Below are 25235 nucleotides of genomic sequence, written 5' to 3'. Positions count from 1 at the left end.
CACTCATGACAAGACTCCTACACCCAACCATTTTATCATTGCTTTCTATGATTTTTTAAAGTTTTTGCTCCTGTTTCTAACCGAATAAATGACTGTATGTCATAGCTATGATTCCTGAAAGAATTTGATTCGATGCTCAGCTAAACACAATCATGAATGACTGTTTGGCTAAGGCATTCACAAGTCTCTTGCAGGTCATTGACACAACAGGTGATTGTCTCAAGTGGGTCGTGTCCATTAGGGGTCTAATCAAGTGTGACCAAGCAGTTGATACTGTCAAGTGGTAGAGGCACAGTCATCTCCATTCAAAAGGCAGGTTGTTTCATCAGAAGGTAATAGGTATGAACCCATGCAAAATCAAGTTGTAGGCACGGCAACTTGTTTAAGCTTTCCCAAACATATATGCATCTAAATAAATATAGTATCTGACAAGATGCATTATTTATCAATTAGGATGTGCTTCTAAGTGTTACAGGTATCCAGAGGAGGAAAACTTACTTTTAGCTGAGGACTTATAGGATAAAAAAAGTAACATTTGAGCTAGGGCTTTGAAGGTGACTAGGATGTGAATGTGTATAAAGGGAAATAGGACATTTTAGGCAAAGGGAATGACATGAGAATGACATGAAAAATCACATAGAAAATTTCATGAAAAAGACAATAATTTAGTATGATCACATACTGAAAGAACAATCAACACCAATGTTGAAATCATTGACTTTTGTACAAGCATGGATTGGAGCAATTGGTAATCATTATTGGCATCAAAGCTAAAAACATATTCAGATCAAGATCAGTATCTTTCTTTGAGAATATACAGAACAGCTCATCAAGGAGACCACTGGCAATTGACAAAAGAAGAGCTCAAATAAACAAGCAGAAGAATTTAAGTTTAGAGAATAAGAAGTATGCTTGTTTTACTGGCATTGTACAATATTCAGACATGCAACTGTTTATTCCCTAATACTGGGTGTGTTCGTTGGGGTGGGAGAAGTAAAGGTGATGAATTAAAGACAGATGATTGAATTGAGATTTGAGAGCTTCCTCTCTGTTAGTTTTAGTTAGTTCTTAGGATTTCTAGGCTTTAAGTATAGTCTATGAGTTGAAAAATATCAAGCTTATATCTTGTGATCTAATTTTCTTCTAAGCTATAGAACACAACATCCAATGGCCAGTTTGATATTTCTACCTCAAACTTTATGTGTCCTACATAGAACTTTGATTTTCCTTCTCAAAATTTTTCTTCCCCGGGTATTTCTTATTTCACCACTTCCAACATATTTGCCCAGATCCCACACCAGAGAAAATCTATTTGCTTTTCCTCCAAAATATATAATGAATTCACACTTTTCTCTATTTTTCTCTTTTTCACATTTAATCCACCATCACTTTTTCTCTGAACTACTAAAATAGCCTTAATTTGCTTCTCTTTTTCAACTCTTCTAATTCATCAGAGAGCAGAAAAAGTGATTTTTATTTCATGCAAAATTACATCATGTCATTTTCCTACTCAAGATTCTCTGACAATTTCCCATTAAACTTAGAAAAATACCCAAACTCCTTTCTAGCTTCAAAGTTCTTCATAATTAACTTCTGCCTCTGCCTCTGTCTCCTTTATCTCATAGTCTCTCCTTCTGACTACATCCCTTAGTGCATTAGCTGAACAGGCCAAGACCATCTCCACCACAGGATCTGTGTACTTGTTGTCATCTTCTCTGGTTCTTGGTCCTCACATGTTTGACTCCATAAAATGTTCCACATATGCACATATGTCCCTGCCTCAGAGAGATGCACTTACCTGACCCTCTCCCTGAGAAGCCATTCCATACCCCAGTGACTCTCTATCCCATTACTCTGTTCTGTTTACTCGTAGCTGTTGAAACGATCTCAAATTACATTTTTTAAAATTATTTTTTTCATTGTCCACTAATTAATTACTTATACACCATCTTTTACACTGTTATTCTATCAGTGCTTGGAACTACATGGCTGGTATTCAACAAGTACTTGTTGGAAAGTAAATAAATGGAGGAATGTATACGTGAGCCACAAAAGTATAAATTTGTAAATCAAGCTAGCCTGAGAAAATGTTTTTTTCTCTAATACCATAGTTGCTCAATTTCAAAAAAAACTAAAACTTTGTGAAATATGGATAAATAAATATAAAGAAAACTTGGGTAAAGTTTAAGAATACGTAGTTAAATTTCCACTGTTATTTTTTCCCTTCCAGAAAATTGAGCTTTTTTTCCAAAATTGTGCGAAATTTAAATGATGGTTACATACAGCAGGATATAGTTTCACAAAATACCACAGGGCCCTGTTTCATTCTAAGATGGAACATATAGTTGTGAGAGAAAAGTTTCTCATTATGGCAGCAGAAACAGCTCTTTGGTCTTCCTATGGCAAAAGTCAACATTTCTTAAGGTAAACTTACCTTTTTCATTCACAATAAAGACTTTGTTAAGATTTTATTGTATATATGTCCCTAATTTTAAAATTATGATCCAAGGGGCACCTGGGTGGCTCAGTCAGTTGAGTGTCTGACTTTGGCTCGGGTCATGATCCTACAGTTTGTGAGTTTGAGCCCCATGTCGGGCACTGTGCTGACAACTCGGAGCCTGGAGCCTGCTTTGGGTTCTGTGTCTCCATCTTTCTCTGCCCTTCCCCCTTAACTCATGCTCTGTCTCTCTTTCTCTCACAAATAAGTAAATATTTTAAAAAGGTAAAACAAAATTTTTTTTAATGTCTATTTATTTATTTTGAGAGAGAAGGAGACAGTGTGTGCAGGGGAGGGACAGAGAGAGAGAAAGAGAGAGAGAATCCCAAACAGGCTCTGAGCTGCCAGCACAAAGCCCAATGCAGGGCTTAGTCTTACCAACCATGAGATCATGACCTGACTCCTAATCAAGAGTCCATTGCTTAACCGACTGAGCCACCTTGTTGCCCCACAAAAGCATCTTTACTGTTACCCCAGTAAGACATCTAGAGGAAAAGGTGATAAAATTATGTATGTTTGAAAGCCACTAATTTGGACCATTATCCAGAAAATAAAAATGGAAAGAGCTAACATTTATTGAGAGCATACTCTGTCCTGACCACCATTACCTAATTTATTCCTTTCAACATCCGTAAGTTATTATCATTTTCTTTATTTCATACATGAGAAAAACTCAAGCATGAGGTTTAATGCTGTTTGGTTAATAAAGTTATTCTAAGGTTGGAAAAATGAGAATCGTATTTAAGACAAGATTCTTGGGATGCCTGGGTGGCTCAGACGGTTAAGTGACTGACTCTTGATTTCTGCTCAGGTCATGATCTCACGGTTTTGTGGTTTTATGAGTTTGAGCCCAGCATAGGGCTCTGCATGCTGACTGTGCTTGGGACCTGCCTGGGATTCTCTCTCTCCCTCTCTGCCCCACCCCTGCTCACACTCTCTCTGTCTCTCTCAAAAGAAATAAACTTAAAAGAAAAAAAAAGACATGGGGTGCCTGGGTGGCTCAGTTGGTTAAGCATCTGACTTAGGCTCTGGTCATGATCTCATGGTTTGTGGGTTTGAGCCCCACATTGGGCTTTGTGCTGACCGTTCAGAGCCTGGAGCCTCCTTTGGATTCTGTGCCTCCCTCTCTCTATGCCTCTCCCCTGCTCATGCTCTGTCTGTCTGTCTGTCTCTCTCTCTCTCTCTCTCTCTCTCTCTCAAAAATAAATAAATATTAGGGGTGCCTGAGTGGCTCAGTCGGTTGAGCGTCTGACTTGGGCTCAGGTCATGATCTCACAGTTTGTGAGTTTGAGCCCCACGTTGGGCTCTGTGCTGACAGCTCAAAGCCTGGAGCCTGCTTCGGATTCTGTGTCTCCCCCTCTTTCTGCCCCTTCCCTGCTCATGCTCTCTTTCTCTATCAAAAATAAACATTAAAAAAATTAAAATAAATAAATAAACATTAAATTTTTTTTTAAAAAGGAAAGACACAACATTCTTTACCTAAAAGGCTCATTTTCTACAGAAAAAAAATGGTGGTGGTTAAATTATTTTTAATTATTTTTCTTCACTTTTAGAGAAACAACTTGTAATGGAGGCTTCACCTCTTGAGTTACCAGCTGACACACTTCAACGCATCGCATCTGAACTTAGATGTCACCTGACAGATGAGAGGGTTGCCCTCCACCTTGATAAGGAAGATAAGCTGAGGCACTTCAGAGAGAATTTTCATATCCCCAAAATGCAGGATCTACCTGCAGGTAAGAACACTGAAAAGAGTTCTATTTTTCTTAATTAATTTATTAATTTATTTTTGCTACTACATGAGTTTATCATAAACCTTTGAAATCGTTGTTCTCTTACATAATAGAGCCATTGTAATTATGTCTGAAAAACAGAAAGTTCCTGGTGCTACTAAATCAGCCTGTCAGCCAACCTTAGCCTCAGATTCTTTATGTTCCTTTTCTTCTTCTGAATAAAATACTTGCAGCGTTTTTATACTGTCATCTATTTCTCTGAACAATAGAGTGACTGATTGAAAATTATAGGCAGACGCATTTACTTGTTCTCTAAGCACTTAGAGCTCAAAACAATTTCTTTTCAATACAGTATTAGAATATCTCTTATTTGTGGCACCTAGTTAATGATAGCATGATATTTCTCTTAGAGGAAATATTATTTTGTGATTTGGGCATATTAAGAAGATATTATGTGAATAACCATCTTTGTATGCTGTGAGTAAAGATGGCATGTATAAGAATTACCAAAAATAAGGAAACAATCAGTGACTAAGAAATACATATTGCATTTTTTTTTCTTTTAAATAATATGGTAAGCTGATTCTGTTCTTGGTTTGGGGATGTCCTATTTTAAAAAAATAGGTAGGACAAGTATAAAAATATGAAATTTTTAAAATATTTGACTTTGCTCCATTTTACATCAATGAAAAAAGATTTGTCAAAATAAATATAGGTTTTATTTTCCTTTTCCTAGATGGTTTTTGAGACATTGTTAGAGAAAAGGGTCAAAATTATTTTTACTTAGCTGATGTTGCACTTAATGTTCAATGTTGTTCTAAAGACCATACCCCCAAAATAACACATGCACACATGCATGCACACGCACACTCGTGCACAAACATATGCACCAAGAAAAAGGAAGAAAGCAAGCAAGGAAGGCATGCAAGACATAAATATTGGAAAGACGTGTCTAAATCTCTCTAAATTATTCCTGTTTCGAACATAATTGTTCCTGAATCTCTGAGAGGATACTGGATAGTTCCATAAGATCCCAACTCTTCTTTTTATTGTATTTTCATATATTGGTTTTTCAGAGATACAAGACAAAGTTTTTATGACCTACCTATCAAAGTACCAAAATGACTTCCACATTTACATTTGTATTTCCTCCAGAAACAAAAGCACTTGTGTCATGGACATCTTTGTTTATTTGATAATCAAAAATTGTTCCTTCCTTGTTTGAATTTGCAAATCTTGGAACAGTGTTTGAAATTTGTATAAACTCCTTGGCCGTTTGCTTTTCTTAAAAAGTTGTAATTTTTTCTTCATTTATAAAGTTTATTGCTTCTAGATATTTTATTTTTCAATTGATTTTAATTTTTTAAGCCTTAGTTATATTAACAACTTGTTCTAAGGAGTTTTAAATTAAATTTTTTTTTAATGTTTATTTATTTTTGAGAGAGAGAGTGTGTAAGCGGCGTGGAGGAGTGTAAGACAGAGAGAGAGGGAGACAGCGATCTGAGGCAGGCTCTCAGCTATCCGCACAGAGCCCAATGAGGGGCTCCAACTCACGAACCATGAGATCATGACCTGAGCTGAAGTCGGACGGTTAACCGACTAGGCCACCCAGGCACCCCTGTAAGGAATTTTAAATGAATTTGCCTAGTCCATGTAGCTGGACGATATAACCAGAAATGGATTCCAAATTTTGGGACTCCTTCTCCAGTTGTCTTGACTCAAAGCTATTACTTTTTCGAAGATGACTCTAAGGGAACCTGACTGGCTCAGTCAGTAGAGCATGGGACTTTTGATCTCAGGGTCATGAGCTCAAGCTTCATGTTGGGCATAGAGCTTACTTAAAAAAGTAAGCTCAACTAGTCTATTGAGTTGGAATTTATATACCATAGAATCCACTTTGTTTTATGCTCTGCAAGATACCCCCAGGATTTGCTTATCTTATAACTGAGAGTTGGTACCTTTTGAGTGTTTTTACCTATTTTGCCTACCCCACACCTGACGCCTTTGGCAACCACCACCAATCTGTCTCTGTATCTATCAGTTCATTTATATTTATTTCTTATTTATTTATTTATTTATTTATTTATTTATTTATTTATTCATTCATTCATTCATTCAATTCTTCATATCAGTGATATCATACAATATTTTCTTTCTTTGTCTGACTTATATCATTTAGTATTTTAAGTGCACAGTTTGGGGCACCTGGGTGGTTCAGTTGGTTAAGTGTCTGCCTTTGGCTCAGGTCATGATCTCATGGTCCATGGGTTCAAGTCCCACATCAGTCTCTATATGCTGACAGCTCAAAGCCTGGAGCCTGCTTCAGATTCTGTGTCTCCCTTTCTCTCTCTGCCCCTCCCTTTCTTCTGTCTCTCTCTCTCATTCTCTCTCTTAAAAAGTAAATAAACATTAAAAAAATGTTTTTAAGTGCATAGTTCAATAGGTGCTTATAGTTTGATGATCATCACCACAACCTGAGTCTTTACTCCCTTTTTACATCCCCAGCTCCAAGTGGCCAGTAATCTACCAAACCTGTTACTATTTTGCTCTATATAGATCATTAAATCAGACAATGCCCTTGCAGGTAACTTGTGTTTGAGAGTAGTTTTACACAAAGAGTTGCTTAAAAATGATAACAAAGACAATTTAGATGATACAGACTTTATTTAACACTTCCTGAAACTCACAATTTCCATTCCCTAGGGTCCAGGGAACTGCAAAATGGGGTGGGAGGCAGGAAGCTTTTATAGGACAAAGAATAAAGAACAGGAAGAGAAAAATAGAAAATGTCTGATTTGGTGGGGCCACATAGTAAAACTTGTTTGGGGCAAGAAGGAATAAGGAAATAAGTATAGAGTCCAGAGTTGGCTTGGCATTAGGATTGGCTGACAGTATGTACTGCCTTTCTGGTCAAGCAGAACATTAATAGGGACTAGGAAAGTCACCTAAGTTTCCATGCTGATGTATCATCCTGGGCAGAAGCAGCTCCGTCTTGGACCTAGAAAGTTATTTCAATGGTATTCCTATCACTGTTTCTTTCATCCTCAAATATTCCCCTCTTTTAATTTTATCATATGTTCAGGAAAGATGAGAAAATTGTCATTCAACTTTAATAAGTTAAATTGAATGCTCTCCAAACAAGATCTACCATTACTATGACTTTGTGATATTATCCTGTTAGATACAATTGGCATAGAAAACTGCCATGCTTGAGTTTGTCTCCAGGGGTTCCATGTAATATAATAGAGCCTCTTCAGTTCAACTATTGTTAGGCTCAGAAGTTAGTGACAAGTATGAGGTATCAGTGAGTGAAATATGGGAAAGTATGCTTTTTAGCATAAAGTATAATCCTTTATTTAATAGTAGCTAACATGTTAAATAAAGGTTTTATCCAGCTATATTTATGACTATAGGATTCTAATGATTTATATATCTAATTTCTATAAGAAAAAAAGTAAGAATATTTCTTAGTTAAAAATTTGATTTTGTAGACATTTTGAATTTCTCATTGCACTTGCATTATGCAATTTTGTGGACTTGTAATCTTTTTAAAAAATTATGTAAATGTTTATTTATTTTTACCAGAGAGAGAGAGAGAGAATCAGAGCATGAGCAGGGGAGGGGCAGAGAGAGAGGGAGACACAAAATCCTAAGCATGGTCCAGGCTCTGAGCTGTCAGCACAGAGCCCGATGCAGGGCTCGAACTCACCAACCACAAGATCATGACCTGAGGGGAAACCAAGAATCGGATGCTTTACCGGCTGAGCCACCGAGGCACCCCATGGACCTACTTGTAATTTTGTCTTTCCTTTTGTATTAGACTAATTGTTCCCTGAAAGCAAGGGCTATGTTATTTCTCTTTGTATGAATGGGAGTCCTCTAGGCAGACCCTAAGGTGGAGGTGGCCAGTGAGGTCTTATCCCTCAGAAATAACAGCATTTGTAAACACACAAGCAAGAGAAAGCATAGTTGCTGAAGAATTAGAAAATTTGCATGCGTGTGTGTGTGTGTGTGTGTGTGTGTGTTTGCATGTGGGTCTTTCTTTTCTTTCTTTTCTTTCTTTCTTTCTTTCTTTCTTTCTTTCTTTCTTTCTTTCTTTCTTTCTTTCTTTCTTTCTTTCTTTCTTTCTTTCACTGCCCAGTAATGTTTGAATTTCTGCTGAGTTTATTCATAGCTGTGGAAAATGTTTAAGCTTGGAACCACAAAATTGTATATTAATGTTACTAATTTCATTTCATCAAGACTGCAGACTCATATTGAAGAAGACAAAAGTAGAATTAAGGAAATGATGTAGAATATTTTTTCAGAAATCCAAAAGGAACTATAGAAATCAAAGTAAATGCATTGGAGGTGAAAAAAGGGTAGAGATTCAAGAAATATTTTAAATACTGATTGAACAAACCTGAGTTAATTATTCAATGAATAAACTGTTAACTGGGAGAAATAACTCTGGTGTTAGATGCATTCACATTTGAGATTGTTATATCTTATTGAATTGATACATTATCATTATGTAATGTTCTACTTTATCCCTGGTAATTTCTTTACTCTGTAGTCTTCCTTGTCTGATATTAATATACTAATCTAGGTTCATTTTGATCAGTGTTTCCTTAGCATATCTTTTTCCACCTACCCATATCATTGCAATTGAAAAATAGACTGTCTACTTATAGATAGAACAGAGTTGGGTCTCTTTTTAAATTCACTCTGGCAATGAATTTTCATTGGCATATTCAGACTCTTTATGTGTAATGTAATTATTGACAAGTGTAGATTTAGATCTACCATTTTATTATTTGTTTTGTGTCAAGTTTCCTTTATTTCTTTGCCCCTTTCTTGCCTTTGCTTTGATGATATCTATATTTTTTTGGTATCACATTAAGTTACATATTAAGTTTTGTATTATATCTTTTTGTGTAGTTTTTGTTGGTTTGATTTACTGGTTGCTCTAGAGATTAAAAATATATAATATAAAATATACATTATATATAATATATTAATTAATAGTTATTAATATATATTAAATATCTATTTAAACTCATTACTTGATTTAGAAACAATATTTTATCACTTCAAATAGGATGTAGAAAATTAAAATTATATAATTAGCTCTCTTTCTCATCTTTTTATGTCATAGTTGTTATATATATTACATCTACAAACTCTGAAAACCCAAACAGATACCGTTTTCATTTTTTCTTTTCAATATGTATAACTGTATATCATGTGTATTTAAAAATATTAAAGAAGAGTCTTTTACATTTACCTAGATACCTACTACTTATGTTGCTCTTCTTTCATTCCTAACATCCAAACTTCCCTCTAGTATTATTTCTTCTCACCCAAACGAACTTCCCTTAGTATTTCTTTTAGACAGATCTACAACCAAAGGTTTTTCCTCATTTTTCTTCCCCTGAAAATGTCTTTATTATGCCTCCATTTCTGAAGAATATTTTTGCCAGACATAGAATTCTGTGCTGACAATTATTTTCTTTCAGTCACTTCTTAAAAATTTTGGTCCATTGGTTTCTGTCCTCCATGTTATTTGATGAGAAATTGTCATCATTAGAATTATCGGTCCCCAATAGACATAGGACCGATGTCTGTGGTTGCTTTAAAGATTTTTCTTTGTCTTAAATTATCAGCAGTCTGATTATAATGTGTCTGGGCATGCATTTATTTGTTTTTTTTTTGTTTGTTTTTAATATATGAAATTTATTGTCAAATTGGTTTCCATACAACACCCAGTGCTCATCCCAAAAGATGCCCTCTTCAATACCCATCACCTACCCTCCCCTCCCTCCCACCCCCCATCAACCCTCAGTTTGTTCTCAGTTTTTAAGAGTCTCTTATTCTAACCTCTAACCTCTTTGGGGCATGCATTTATTTGAGTTTATCCTCCTTGGAGTTCACTGAGATTTTTAAGTATGCAAGTTTGAATTTTTGACCAATTTGAGGAATTTTTAACCATTATTTCTTAAAACATTTTTGCATCCCATTCTTCTTCCTTTTCTTCTGATATTCCGATAATACAAATATTATACCTTTTGGTATTGGCTTACATATTCTTGAGATTGTATTCATTTTCTTACAATTTCTTTTTCCCCCCCCCCCTCTGATGTACAAATTGGATAATTTCTTTGATCTGTCTACAAGTTCAAGGACTCTTTCCTTTGTCATGTTCATTCTGCTCTCGAGTCCATTTTGGAATTTCTCAAAAATTTAGTTTATTATATTTTGCAGTTCTAAAGTTTCAGTTTGTTTCTTTTTAAAATATTTTACTTCTCTGCTGAAACTTTTTACTTTTTTTATATTCATTTCAAAAGTGCTTTCCCTTACATCTTGGACTATAGTTATAATAGCTACCTTATGGTCTTTGTCTGATAATTCCAATATCTGTGTTGTTTTGGGTTTGATGTCCATTGATTTTCTTTTCCATTAAGGTATGTTGAGACGGTTCTGGTTCATCTTGTGTTGAGTAAATTTATATTGTGTTCTAGACATTTTGGTATTACCCTATAAGTCTTTGTCATTTTAAATCCTATCAAGAATGTTGATATTGTTCATTTCCTTTGGTTTACTTTAGCAAGCAATCTACTCAGATAAGTTGTTTGCAAGTTCCTACTCACCTTCTGTGGATGGTAGTTCCAATGGTAATTCAGTTTTCAAAGACTTTGCAGTATTATTTGGATCTTTCCTGTATATATGACACTCAAACACCAATTTAGAATCTAGGTTCAATTCTCAAATTTTGTTGAATCACTTAGACTTAGATCTATTCAGGCACAGTACATGGGTGCGCTCAAAAGTTCATGTACAAAGGTATATGATCATTTTCTTAAGCTCTCTCTTTTCAATAGGCCTAACAATTTCTTGCTTCCCAGGGTCCATCTTCATTTTCCTCTGGCTAGAAAATGGGCATTTTAATTGATCCTTTTTGTTATGCATATGACTATGGTTGCTTCTGGGCACCAGAAACAAGAGGACAGGGAGAAAACAAAACAACTAGAGTTATCCCACATTCTTAGAACCATCCTTCCTGTAGTTAGAGGGAAGGGTTTCCTTTCTCAGTGATGTGGGTTCCTGTGCAACTACTGTTATTATAACTGCTGCCACTCTCACAGAATTGACTAGTGGTTACTGTGGAAGAGAACAGAAATAAATGAAAGAAAAAAGAGAAAAGCCAATGTTATGCCCAGAATTTGTGATCCCCAAAGACCACCAGGGAGCCAAGTCCGATGCAAAAGCAAAAGAGCCTTTATTCGAGCTAGCTCGAGCTCAATCCCCTACCTGCACCGACGCAGTGGTGAGATACCAGGGAGAGAGCGAGTTTCAAAAGGACAAACGTTTTATTGGGGCCTAGGGGCAGTTGGTGAGGTAATGGCTATGGCCTCAGCCGATTGGCTGGGGAAGGGTCCGAGTCCTGTGAGGCAGGTGAGGGGGGGAGTGGTTACTCAAGGGGAGGAGGTGTGGTCAAGGTGAAGAACACAGAACAAGATGGAGTCGGCCGGCGTAGCCCCGCCCTTTCACCAACAAGATTTCTACCACTCTCACTCTCTCTGTCTCTCTGGCCCTTAGTGATTCTCTTTGTAACTCTTCAGAAATAGGGATAGTGGGCTTCTCTTGGAGTTCTTATAGTTCACACTCACTACAAAACTTGGAGTTTCTTGCTCTCTTTGAAAGCAAACCCTGAGAGATTCCTCAGAAGTAGAAAGAAAATGAGAAACTCAATGCCAATTTGGTGGCATTTCAAATTCTGGTTTTCTTCCCCAGTATACTTACTATCATTTATTTTTCAAACTCCTCAGATTCTAAAATGCTACTCAATGTATTTTACTTACACTCAGTGTGTCAGGATGTACTTTCCCATGTCAAATTGTGTCTTAGATTTTTCTAAAATATAGAAGGCCAGAAGTATTTTTCTGTAGTACAAGAAAAAAAACCATATTAAATCTAAACTATACTTTGAGGAAAAAACATTTATTCTAAAACTTTTTTGAAGATTATGTTAGCAAACTAGTTTTTTTAATGTTTTTATTTTATTTTATTTTATTTTATTTTATTTTAGAAAGGCAGAGAGTGAGTGGGGGAGGGGCAGAGAGAGAGAGGGAGATAACAGAATCTGAAGCAGGTTCCATGCTCCAAGCTGTCAACACAGAGCCGGTTGTAGGACTGGAACCCATGAACCATGAGATCATGACCTGAGCAGAAGTCCAAAGCTCAACAAACTGCGCCACCCAGGCACCCTGAGCAAGCTAGTTTTTCATTCTGATGACCAGAACCAGAACTGGTCCTTGGGAATATTGAGATGCAGTACCCTAGGTGTCATGTAATAAGAGGGATCGGTCTTGGCCCCCCATTGGTTTTCATCTGGAGATTATTTGTTTATTGATAAAATTTTGATCTAGTTCCTCAGAGGACTATCGTCTCAGAGACTTATAGACTTAAGCATCAATTTCAGTTCAGCAGTATTCCAAATTGCCAAGATTGGATTCAGTACTGCCAACAACTATAACAACCCGAACCCAGTCATATTAGTACCACAAGCATTTAGACTGAGACAATTTTACAATTAGATAGTTCTTATCCAATAAATTCATATCATCTGCTTACAATCTTATCGGTATTACCAGGGTTCCAAATAATCAAAACACGAATGAAACAAACACAGCTTGAATCCCTATGCTTTCCATTAATGATTATAATACAATCAGCAATAATTTCGTGTTCACTAATCTGCAAAAACATTGTATTTCTTTGAGGAGGGTCTTTTTAAAAATTGTTCTTTCTTTCCTTTTTTCTTTTCTTTTTCTTCCTGAATTTGAGAACAGAATTCCTTCTTTAAAATAAATAAAAACTTAGCTCAGATTTGTCAAATAAACACTCATAGTAGGTTAAAGTTTTAGCCTAGGATTTCTAATCAGCACAGCACTGCAGTAATGCCCATAAACCTACCTATCTAATGTCCCTTTGCTGGGTAAAGGGTTTCATTTTTTCATACACATATGGAGGAAACAAACTCTTAAATATAAAGTCTTTCAAAACAAATAAACAAATATATTTCTGGTGGGGGTTAACTTTCACAGAGATGTTTCTTTCTTTTTTTTCCCCATTACTGCAGACAAAAAGAAAAATTTATGATGAAAATCTATCAGTCACAGGAGCCAACCCAGGAGTTCAAGAGAAAAGCATCAATTAAAACTAGCTATATTTAAAAAGAGTGAAATTTATTATTTGAAAAAATTAAAGCAGAATATGTTACTAAACTAGTATTTTATTCCAATCAATAAGTATCTAATAATATTCTGATAATAAACATTAAAATTATACAGAATTAACTAAACAAAATTTGCAATGCTGAAAGGAAATATTTAGATTTACTTCACACACTGACACTCTCAGTTTATGTCGGTTTACGTGCATATAGTATCTCCTGGCATACATAACAAAGATACACACTGTCACCTTAGAAACAAAACCATTAATGCTTGACTTCCTTTTTATATAAAATTTACTTTAGAAAATATTCTTTACATAAACTAGTCATTTTTTAAATCTTTGGAATTTATTTCTGTTTTTCAGTTACTTCTAGGTTTCCTCTTTAATTTATAATAAGGAAAATATTAAAATTACTTTATAATTAACTAACCTTGCTTTAGAATGATTTTACATGTATTTTACTTTAAGTGGACTAATAAAATTGTAAATTATAATAATGACATTCTACATTAAGTTAAAAGTTAGGTATCTTCTGTGACCTGAAGAAATCAGTTAAACTTGGGAAATCTCAGTTTTGGTTTTGTTTTGTTTTGTTTTTAATATGGGGGCTAATGCCAGGACTTTTGAAATGTGGCCATATAATGAATTATTTGGAAAGATTTTAAAATAGTGTCTACCTCCAGGCCCCATACAGACCAATTAAATTGGAGTCTCTGTATCAAGCGTAGGCACTGTATTTTTGTAAAGTTCCTGATGTGATAAATTAGTACATAAATCCAAATAAAATATATAAAGATCATAAATGTCTAGTTTTATATTTGTCTTTTTAAAATTATCATTTCATGAATAGATTATCTTAACTAGTTTAAAAAGTATTATACCTATGTATATATGGTTGTAAGATAATAATACTTCATTTCTTTCAAAGAGAACAGCTAGTACTGTTATCTGACAGTATATTTGCAATTAGATCAATATTTGGCCAACTTTGATAACATTAACTGGATGCTCCAAACATACTGAGTATTTGTTGAAAGGCATTGCAATAGGAAATTCATTTATGAATTTCTCCTCTCCAATGCATCCCCCCCTCTCTGACCTACCATAGCTACTGTTTCTCATAGTTGGTTACAGGCTAGTGAACAGGGGAGGGCCATGGTTGTACAGTACATATGTATGAAGGTGGGAGGTGGTTCTTCCCAAACTTAGGTCCTAATAGTCCTTCTCACATTGCTAGCTTTATTCTCCCTTTCTCCAAGAATACAAACCATTATGGCAGTGCTGAGAGAGAGAGAAGAAAATGCATCTGTAATACCTACAAGTGTGAGACCTGTAGGAGATATCACACAGGGAGATGAATGCATCTTAAGTAAAACTTTTGAAGGGCAGTGGTGTGAGAAAAATAAAGTGAGTTTATAATTATTCTACAGAATCCAACTAGGAAAATAAGGTAGTTCCAAAGGTTCATTAGACTTAAGAGGAATGAGAGATCACTAGGAGAAGGAGGATCTTTTATTTGGTGCAATTAAAAAGTCATTCTAGGGGGCGCCTGGGTGGCTTAGTCAGTTAAGTGTCCGACTTCAGCTCAGGCCATGATCTCACAGTCCGTGAGTTCAAGCCCCTCATCGGGCTCTGTGCTGACAGCTCTGAGCCTGGAGCCTGCTTCTGATTCTGTATCTCCCTCTCTTTGCCCCTCCCCTGCTCACACTCTGTCTTTGTCTCTCTCTCTCTCTCTCTCTCTCTCTCTCTCTCTCAAAAATAAACAAACATTAAAATTTTTTTTAAAAAAAGTCATTCTTGGAGCACTTAGCTGGTTCAGTCAGTTAAGTGTCCAGCTTGTGATTTCGGCTCATGGTTCATGAGATTGGAATTTGCTCTCTCCCTCTCTCTCTGCCCCTCTTCTGCTTGTACTTTCTCTCTTTCTCTTTGTCTCTCTCTCTCTCTGTCTCTCTCTAAATAAGTAAATACATATTTTTTTCCCTAAAAAAAGTCATCCTTATTAATATCCTCCCAATGGTCTCGATTACTGTACTTATTTGAATACTTAGTTGAAATTTGAGCCATGGTACATCAATTAAAATATATAGCAAGGGATATAATTTGCAGTCTCACACTGGAGGTACAAAAATGGTATAGGTTTTCATTTTTGAAAATGGTATAGTTTTTCATTTTTCACTTTTTGAAAATGGAATCAAATTTGACACCTACAAGATTTGATGGAAAATCTTGTTTCCTTTATTTGGGAATTTGCCTTCGCTCTTCCTAGGGGTCCAGAAATTTGTGGAGGCCTCTTGCTATCCCTAGGAACAGGTCTGTGGTGAACTGTCTTCATCCCCCTTGCCCCGCATCTGTGGCCATTTGAGAGCAAGTGGCTTCATTGGCAGCAGCCTCTCCTTTCCATCAATCTGGGGACACCTGGGGACTAGACCAGCTTTCTGTCATGCCTGGGATCTTTAGTGGAGCCACTTGCAGGGGATACATTCCTTCCTTCTCTCAGTCTTATGGAAAGCAGTTTCACCAAGTTGGTTCGCCTGCTTTTCCTTCAACCCTTGGAGGCCTTGTGGTTTTCTGTTAGGACCCTATGCTGCTGTAGGGAAGGAAGAATATCTTTTTCCTTTACCTTTTTAAGTTCGAGGCCAAAGCCCTGTAACAAAAGACAAATTAACACAATAAAAGCATACATTTTTTTTTTAATTACAAGTTTTACATGACAGAGGAGACTTCAACAGGAAATGCAGATCTGAAGAAGCAGTTAAACCTGAGTTTTTAATGCTAGGTTTGATGAAGACTGAAACGTCATGGGGGAATGTGACAAGATAATGAAGTGTATGAGCTAAGAGTAGTAAACTTGGGGAACAGTAAGGCCTATTTCTTTCAATTCCTCTCAGTGTCTTGGAGATAAAGATATATAGGGAGGGCACCTCTCACAGGAGGGTTTTATGACCTCCTTAGGGGAAAGTCAGAAGGTCTTTCCATTTCTCAAATTCTCTCAGCTGAAAATATTTAGTATGCCCAGGTGCCATATTTTGGTGTAAAATGTGCAGTTTTGAATCCCATCACTGCCAAGAACACCAGTGTTTAATAACAAACATATTTAACATTTTTCTGGCACAAGAGAAGCCTAGGCCCCAAGGATTAAAGTTCTGCTTATCTTTCATGTTGCACAGATTCAATACGACTCAGGTGGAGAGTGGTAGGCAATCTATTGTCGTGGGTTTTTATAAAATATATTTCCTGGATATTCTATTCTGCCATATTACACAATGCCAATTGAATTCTCAAAGCCATTTGATGTGTTTTGAGACTTTTTAAACAACCAACTCAACAAAGATGGGGAAAGGAGATGGGAAGCATACTTTTGTCTGGCATGGGACAAGATAATTTCGTTTATAATTCTGTTTTTCTCTCACATTGAGCACACTAAACATGACTGTCTAGATATGAGCAGCCCACTATTTATTTGTGTGTAAAAGCATCAGCAATGGAAGAACAAGACAAGACAATGGGAACAGAGATATGCGTGATTGGCTACTCATGCTGGGTCATTGCTGAGGCTGACCTGCATGGAACACGTTGAGTCTTCAGACATGAATTGGTTTGCTAGTGAAACTGTATTTGTTGCAGTCAAAGGAGAGTTGTAAGATAGACAGATCACTAAAATTCTGTTTTATTTGAATGAGACATAGATACAGAGAACAATCTTTGCATATGTTTATATTAATATATGTATATAGATATATAGAGTGACAAAATGTATAAAGCTAATATATCTACTTCAGATATGTAAGTACTCCTTTAATTTTTTTTTTATTTGCCTTATCTACAACATCAGTTATTGAAGAGGGTGAGTACTTGCTTAGACTCTGGTAAATTTCTAGTATGTCTAGATGGGCTGATATACTTCCTATAAAAATTCTGCTTCTAACATTTTTCTTTGCCTTTGTCCATTTATGATTGGGTATAGTTGCTAATTTAGACTTCCCTGTGGAGCACAATAAATATGAGAGCTCTCAATAAAAGTCTATACGTTTAAATTATATTTTAAAATATAAATGTAAAAGAATAATTATTTTTCTGAGAATGTGATATTATCTTTGGGAAGAATTATAAGTTATTTATTATCCTTATTGGAGTTAATTACATTAATTATTTGTACTGGATTAACAATGCCAAATGGAAGAAGGTTAATTAATTGAATAAGCATTTTTTTTCATTTCTTTCTGTTTCAGTTGATTTATCTTTAGTGAATAAGGATGAAAATGCCATCTATTTCTTGGGCAATTCTCTTGGCCTGCAACCAAAAATGGTTAAAGCATATCTGGAAGAAGAACTAGATAAGTGGGCCAAAATGTAAGTATTATTTCAAAAGCTATCATTTGACATCTCACACAAGGACTTTATTTTTTTTCTACACATTTTTATTTAAATTTCAGTTAGTTAACATGAAGTGTAATATGGGTTTCTGGTGTAGAATTTAGTGATTCATCACTTACATATATGTAACACCCAGTGCTCATCACAAGTGCCCTCCTTAATCCCCATCACCTATTTAACCCACTCCCCTGTCCCCTTCCCCTCCAGTAACCGGCAGTTTGTTCTCTACAGTCAAGAGTTTGTTTCTTGGCTTGCCTCTTTTTTCTCCCCTACTATGTTTATCTATTTTATTTCTTAAATTCCACATATGAGTGAAATCATATGGAATTTTTCTTTGACTGACTTTGACTGACTTACTTCGTTTAGCATAATATATATTATATATATATATATAATATATTGAATATATATATTCAAGTTCCATCCACATTGTTGCAAATGACAAAAATTCCTCCTTTTTATAAATGAGTAGATTTCCATTGCATCTATATCCTTTTCATTATAGATGGACAGTTGGGTTGTTTCCATAATTTGGCTATCGTTGATAATGCTGCTATAAACATCAGGGTGCATGTATCTCTTTGAATCAGTAAGAACTTTAAAAATCACGCTAGGTTATCTAATATTTAGAAAGGTATACAATAGACTCCAGGAAGTTTAGGATACAGAGGGACCTTAGGAATCATGTCATTCAATACTCTTATTTTATTAATGACATAACTAAGGATCAGTAAATAAGGTTGGATGACAAGTTAGTGGCAGAGTCAAGAATAACACTTTTACAATATTAGAAAAAAGTCCCTCTCCCAAGTTGATATATCTAAATCATATGTAATCATTTTATTTTATTTTGTGACTGATTAAAGGAGTTAATATTTAGAATTCAATTCAGTATTTTCATGAGTCATTCCAGCTAAATTCTATCACACTGATTTTTATAAATAAGAAAGTAAAAATTATCGAGAGGGAGAAAATAGTGGAGCAGAAGGTAATGCTATCCCCAAACTGAGCGTGCTTACTAAAAAGATACTCTGGGCTTAGCTAAGTGGGTTTGCTCCAACCATGTGGGAATCTGAAATCATATCTGTTTTTTTTTTTTTTTCCCCCTCCATCTCTTCTGTTCTATTTTTACTCTTCTGCCTATGAAACCCTTCACACCTTCTGCTTCCCTGGATGCTTACCTTTCTTAATCTCAACCTTCTCAATCATGCAGATGATCTCTTCTCCCCAACTGTCCATTGCATTAATAATCACTGCTCTGGGATAAGTAGTTTAGAGGTGTCTATTTTCATTGGCCTCATATTCTCAGCCATATTATAAATTCCTTTAGGGAAATAACTTAATCCTATGTGCTTCTTATCCTTCCTCAGTAGTTACTAATAAAGCTGAAACTAAAAATACTTTAAAAATACTTTTAGCTATAGAAAATGTAATATTCTTTTTACAGCTTATTTATTTAGTTTTGAGAGAGAGAGAGAGCACAAGTGGGGCAGGGACAGAGAAAGGTAGAGAGAGAGAATCCCAAATGGGCTCCACACTGTCAGTGTGGAGCTGATGTGGGGCTCGAACCCATGAACCATATCATGACCTGAGCTAAAGTTGGACACTTAACTGACTGAGCCACCCAGGCGCCCCCCAAAATTTCATCTTATTTTTAAATTGTTTAATATTTACACTATTAAAAATAAGACCTGTGAAAAGGTGCTCAATATCACTCATCGTCAGGGAAATGCAAATTAAAACCACAGTGAGATATCACCTCTTACCTGTCAGAATGGCTTGAATAAAAAACATAAGAAATAACAAGTGTTGGCAAGGATGTGGAGAAATGCACTGCTAGTGGGAATGCAAACTGTTGCAGCCACTGTGGAAAACAGTGCAAGTGTTCCTCAAAAAATTAAAACTAGAATTACTGTATGATCCAGTAATTCCACTATTGAATATTTGCCCAAACAAAACAAAAACACTAGTTTGAAAAGATGTGGGCATCCCTATGTTTATTGCAACATTGTGTACAATAGCCAAGATACGGAAGCAACTCATGTGTCTATCCATAGATAAATGGATAAAGATAAAGGTGATGTTTTATATATATATAAATATATATATATATAGTCCATTTTTAATATTTTTCTTCATTTTTAAAAAAATTCAAGTATAAATAACATATGGAGTTCATTAGTTTCAGGTGTACAATATAGTGATTCAACAATTCTATATTTTAGTCAGTGCTCATCACTATAAATATGCTCTTAATCCTCCTCACCTATTTCAGTCATCCCCCCACCACCTCCCTCTAGTAACCATCAGTTTTTTTCTCTTTAGTTAAGAGTTTGGTTTTTTGGGTCTCTTTTATTTTCCTTTGATCATTGTTTCTTAAACTCCACAACTGATTGAAATTGTATGGTATTTGTCTTTCTCTGACCGACTTATTTCACTCAGCATTGTACTGTCTAGAGCCACCCACATTGTTGTAAAGGACAAGATTTCATTCTTTTTTAGGATGATGAATCATCCTAAGCGATTCAGTGAATCACTTTTTTGTTGAGTACTTCTGCGTGCCCATGAAAGAAACTTTTCCTGTTAATCTATCTCATATCAATCAACCTTCAGGTCCTCAACCAAAAGGATGTAAACTAATAGAGGAAAAGTTTTCCTCCCAACAGAACCTTAGCTGAAAAAGTCCAGAGTAAAATTTTAAGCTAAACATTTAGGACCAAAGAAATAATGAACACTTTTGAGATCAAAGATGGGCAGTGAGATAGGATAGAACGCGATTTTGATCATGGCCCTCAAACACCACTGACATCCACAGGGCAACAGGGACCCTGATGGTGACTGGGCCACCACAATTTAAAGCAAAAAGACTAGGACCACCTGGATGGCTCAGTCGCTTGAGCGTCTGACTCTTGGATTTGGCTCAAGTCATGATCTTGCAGTTTGTGGGTTTGAGCTCCACAACAGGCTCTGCACTGACAGCATGCGGCCTGCTTGGGCTTTTCTCTGCCCCTCCCCTGCTCCTTCTCTCTCTCTCTCACTCTCTCAAAATAAACAAAATAATTTAAAAAATAATAAAGCAAGAAGGCTAAATAAAACAAAACAAAGACAAAATAAAACAAACTAGCTACCTCATCTTTTACTCAGAAGTCTTTTTAAAATTTAGTTGACATTGCTTGAAGCATTAATAATGCACCTCCTTTCTGAATCATCTGTCTAATGAAAAATAGGTAGAAGGGCTTAAGAGTATGTAATTTTCCATTGTCACAAGGTAAAATATAAAATTTAAAATCAACAACAATAGAAGGGTGTTATGACATAAAGACACTTCCCTGGAATACAACTTTAAAGTCTTGAAAACAATCAACCAGTCTCCTAGTAAAGTACGGTAATCATAGCAGATGAACAGGACAGCAGGGCAGAATCTTTTTTAAATGCCTAAAGGATAAAAATGCACAGCCTTGCTGAACGAATATCCAGGGGGCAAGGACACTCTAAAGTTCAAATCCAATCTAATTCTCTGCTCCCTTTTATATTAGGGCCAAAAATGAATATTAACCATTTTTATTAACTATGACCCTCATTTTTTAAATACTAAACCCTGCTAGTGCAAAATGCTTCCAAATGTGGTGATATTTACTTTTCAATTTATGCATACAAGTTATGCAGATAAAGTTATACAGGCTTAATAAATTATGTAAGCCTCTATGATTTTTGCATTGAGTTGTGAATTTATATTCTTAACCACTGAAATTAAGAACTTTGCAATGTTACGGGGTGCCTGGGTGGCTCAGTAGGTTAAGTGCCTGAGTCTTGCTTTCAGCTCAGATAGTGATCTCTTGGGTTTGTGAGTTCGAGCCCCACATTGGGCTCTGTGCTGGCAGCACGGAGCCTGTTTGGGATTCTCTCTCTCTACCTGTCTCTCTGCCCTTTATGCACTCACACTGTCTCTGTCTCTATCAAAATAAATAAATAAACTTAAAAAAAAAGAAGAAGAACTTTGCAGTGTTATCTAATGCCTGCGGTACTAGCACAGGCAGTGTTAAAATAAACTTGAAACGGAGGCACTGTTACCAATATGAAGGCCCAGTGTCATGAAAACTGAAGAAAGAAGAAGACAGAGTTTCCATGAGAGCCAAATGTCTTGCTCAGAATTCTTATCTGATTTGGTTTCATTTTCCTGCATTTTTTTCCTTTCAGGTTTGGCTTCCCTTCATATCTATTTTGAGATTCTAATAATCAGAATATATTTTTAAAATATTTCTAATCATTTTCAGGATGTTCTCCCTAAGTCTAGTGTTTCTTAGGCTTCTGTTTGTTCACATGCTTTTAATTTAAGTAATCTTCTTGCCACTATGGTGGGCTGTTGGTCTGTTCACTTGTCTGGCTTCTGCTTGTGTTTTTGTACTAAATACCCCCACATATGTTTGGTTTGCCTCTAGGTCCAGGGCCTCCCATTATTGTGGTGAGTTTTTCTGATTATCTGTTTCTCTTCACCTTCTCCAACCCCACTTCGGCCCTACTTCTTAGCTGATAACCAAATCAGGCCAGTGCCTTCCTCTCTTCTTGATGAGTGGAAGACTTCAAGAAGGACTGAGTCAAAGAGAGCTACACAGTTCCTAAATAATGCAAAGTGAAATTAGTTTCTTAACAGGAAAAAATATATTAAAAAATTATAATCTTAACAGTAACTAAAAATTACAGTACTTTGCCTAAGTGAGATATTGCTCTGGGATATTGATACCAAGTCTGACTGGCCATTTATGACATATAAGGTAGGAAATGCCACTTGGCTTATGGCTATTATTGTCTGTATCTCTATCTTTTACATCCTATCACAGACTTAGTACCTACCTATCTACAAAATAAACCATCACTGGCGATAAGGCAGCCTGATTTTTATAATTCATAGGGCTACCATCTTTGATTAATTATGCTAAAAGAAAGTCAAGAATAGAGGCACACTTAGAAACATTTTTGGACCAGGGTGCCTGGGTGGCTCAGTCGGTTAAGCATCCGACTTCGGCTCAGGTCATGATCTTGTGGTCCGTGGGTTCGAGCCCCGCGTTGGGCTCTGTGCTGACAGCTCAGAGCCTGGAGCCTGTTTCAGATTCTGTGTCTCCCTCTTTCTCTGACCCTCCCCTGTTCGTGCTCTCTCTCTGTCTCAAAAAATAAATAAATGTTAAAAAAAATTTTTTTAAAAAGAAATATTTTTGGACCTAACTGATTTCTTCTAAAATTTTAAGTTATTCAAGACAAAACAATGAAAATAATGCACTTACCTCTGTGGATTTTGTTTAACTTCTCATTATGGCTACTTTCTACTGCATGCGATTTTTAAAGTAGATTAATAACACTTTACTTGGGAGAATTATTTTTGCTTTGTGAAATGACAGCATTTAGATATTTTCAATATTCTGAAATAGAAAATTTTTATGATTATTTGACTCATTTCACATATGATAATTTATTATCAGAAATGGGGCTATAACCATAAGAAACAGCATTAATATGCTTGAATACTGTGGATTGGCCAGAATTTTTTTAGAAATTTAAAATTACATATTTATGTATTATGGATTTACTAATGGCTCAGATTAAAGGAGAATAACATGGGTTAATAATCATAGTGGGAAAGTTTGGCTAGACGAGAAAGATATATCCGTCCCAAAGAGCACACTCTAAGTTGAGAAATGTATATTAGGTCTCTAAGATATAATCACAATACTTGAGGTTTTTTTTCATTGTCTTATCTACTAGGTATATGGTTTTCTTTCTTTTTCATAGGCGCAAAGACTTGACCCAGTTTGTGTCTTTACGGGGATTCTTCTAAGACCTGTGACATTTTAGGTCGACTTATTTAAGAAAATAGCCCACTGAATTTCACATTAGGAACAAACCACCTAGTGTTCAGACAATGCCTGACTTGACATGGCAATGTGTGCAGGGAGGGTGCTGGTGACACACGTGGGAGAGGCATGCTCCTGCCGACACTACAGTTTCATTCAATTCAAGTGTTTCTGTAAAAAAAAAAAAAAAGTGTATTCTAGGAGAGAAAAATGCTCCCTCTACCCCCTACATTCAACAACTGATCTATCAAATAAACTGACAACACACAGATTAATAAGAAATAATAATTAATATTTATTAATTGTTAATATATGCATGAGAGCGTGGTGTTATGCCCAGAATTCGTGATCCCCAAAGACCACCAAGGAGCCGAGTCCGATGCAAAAGCAAAAGAGCCTTTATTTGAGCTAGCTCAAGCTCAATCCCCTACCTGCACCAATGCAGCAGTGAGATACCAGGGAGAGAGAGCGAGTTTCAAAAGGACAAAGGTTTTATTGGGGCCTAGGGACAGTTGGTGAGGTAATGGCTGTGGCCTCAGCTGATTGTCTGGGGAAGGGTCGGAGTCCTGTTAACGCAGGTCCCTGGGCGTGTTTTGACCAGGAAGTCTGAACGGGTGAGCGGGAGGTTACTCAAGGGGTGGAGGCGTGGTCTAGGTGAAGGACACAGAACAAGATGGAGTCGGCCGGCGTAGGCCCGCCCTTTCAGTGGCAGGAAAAAAAAGTGAAAACCAGAAAAAATTGGTGACATTTGAGATCTTATATATCATTTTAAGAGGGGAAGAGGAGGAAAATGTAGGCCACATAGAGGAGAATAAATTATTTTTAGGAAGGATGTAAAGCACTTAGAAGAATAAATGGGAGACCTGAGAGTTTGTGACAAAGTCATCTGGGTGTGGTGTTGACTTGTAGGCTCCTCTCTGGAACAAGAGTTAATCTTCCCTGGTTGATGAAATTCCTGGAGAAGGATTGATGATAGTTGAGTTCCCTTGGAGGACCTGTCTTTAGGCGGATGGGGGAATTCAGAGGAATCTAGTCCCTGCACCTGCTGTTCATCAGGTGCCTTCAGCTCAAGGTATTCTTTATGCCAAAGAGGCATATTTTAGTGTGGCATAGTCTGCCAGCCTTCAGCATGAATAAGAAAGTACATGGAATTACATGTTACAAAGATTTTCCTGACATCTGTGTTGGCCAATCATTAATGTCTTATTTATTTACTCATGGGCGGGGCTGGGAGGAGCTTTAAAAAGCTGGGTAATTTTTATTTTGTAGGATGGTTAAAGCATGGTCCTATTTCAAAGAGGATCCACTATTAACTTCCTAATAGGCTTTTATGTCCTGAGATCTAATTTCGTGAGTAGATAGCACTCCATAGACATCTCAGAGAGCACCTCACTCAGGGAGAATGATTTATGCCTCAATGGGGAGTGAACTGTTTGCCACGCTCTTTTCCTTTCCAGCACTTGTAAAAGAACATTCCAACTGTGCTGCAAGTATTTTAGGCAGTTTTGAATGAGAGCAATATCATCGTTTTCTCTGATACATATGTTTAAACTTGCACTGTAATCT

The 25235-nt window shown here is 36.2% G+C and overlaps 1 protein-coding gene across 3 annotated transcripts in view; it reads left to right on the top strand.

Annotated features, from left to right (window-relative positions):
• The window catches only part of KYNU (kynureninase), a 115548-nt gene that overhangs the window by 3561 nt on the left and 86752 nt on the right, over window positions 1–25235 (top strand). For all 3 annotated transcript variants that reach the window (XM_058715406.1, XM_058715407.1, XM_058715408.1), the window contains exons 2-3: window positions 4051–4233; window positions 17679–17799. In XM_058715406.1, coding sequence (XP_058571389.1) covers window positions 4065–4233; window positions 17679–17799 — 290 coding nt within the window. In that variant the 5' untranslated portion in view covers window positions 4051–4064. The remainder of the gene's footprint in view (window positions 1–4050; window positions 4234–17678; window positions 17800–25235) is intronic.

This window comes from Neofelis nebulosa, chromosome 2 (genome assembly GCF_028018385.1).
Source record: "Neofelis nebulosa isolate mNeoNeb1 chromosome 2, mNeoNeb1.pri, whole genome shotgun sequence".
Lineage (NCBI taxonomy): Eukaryota > Metazoa > Chordata > Mammalia > Carnivora > Felidae > Neofelis > Neofelis nebulosa.
This window is presented reverse-complemented; position numbering and strand designations above follow the sequence as displayed.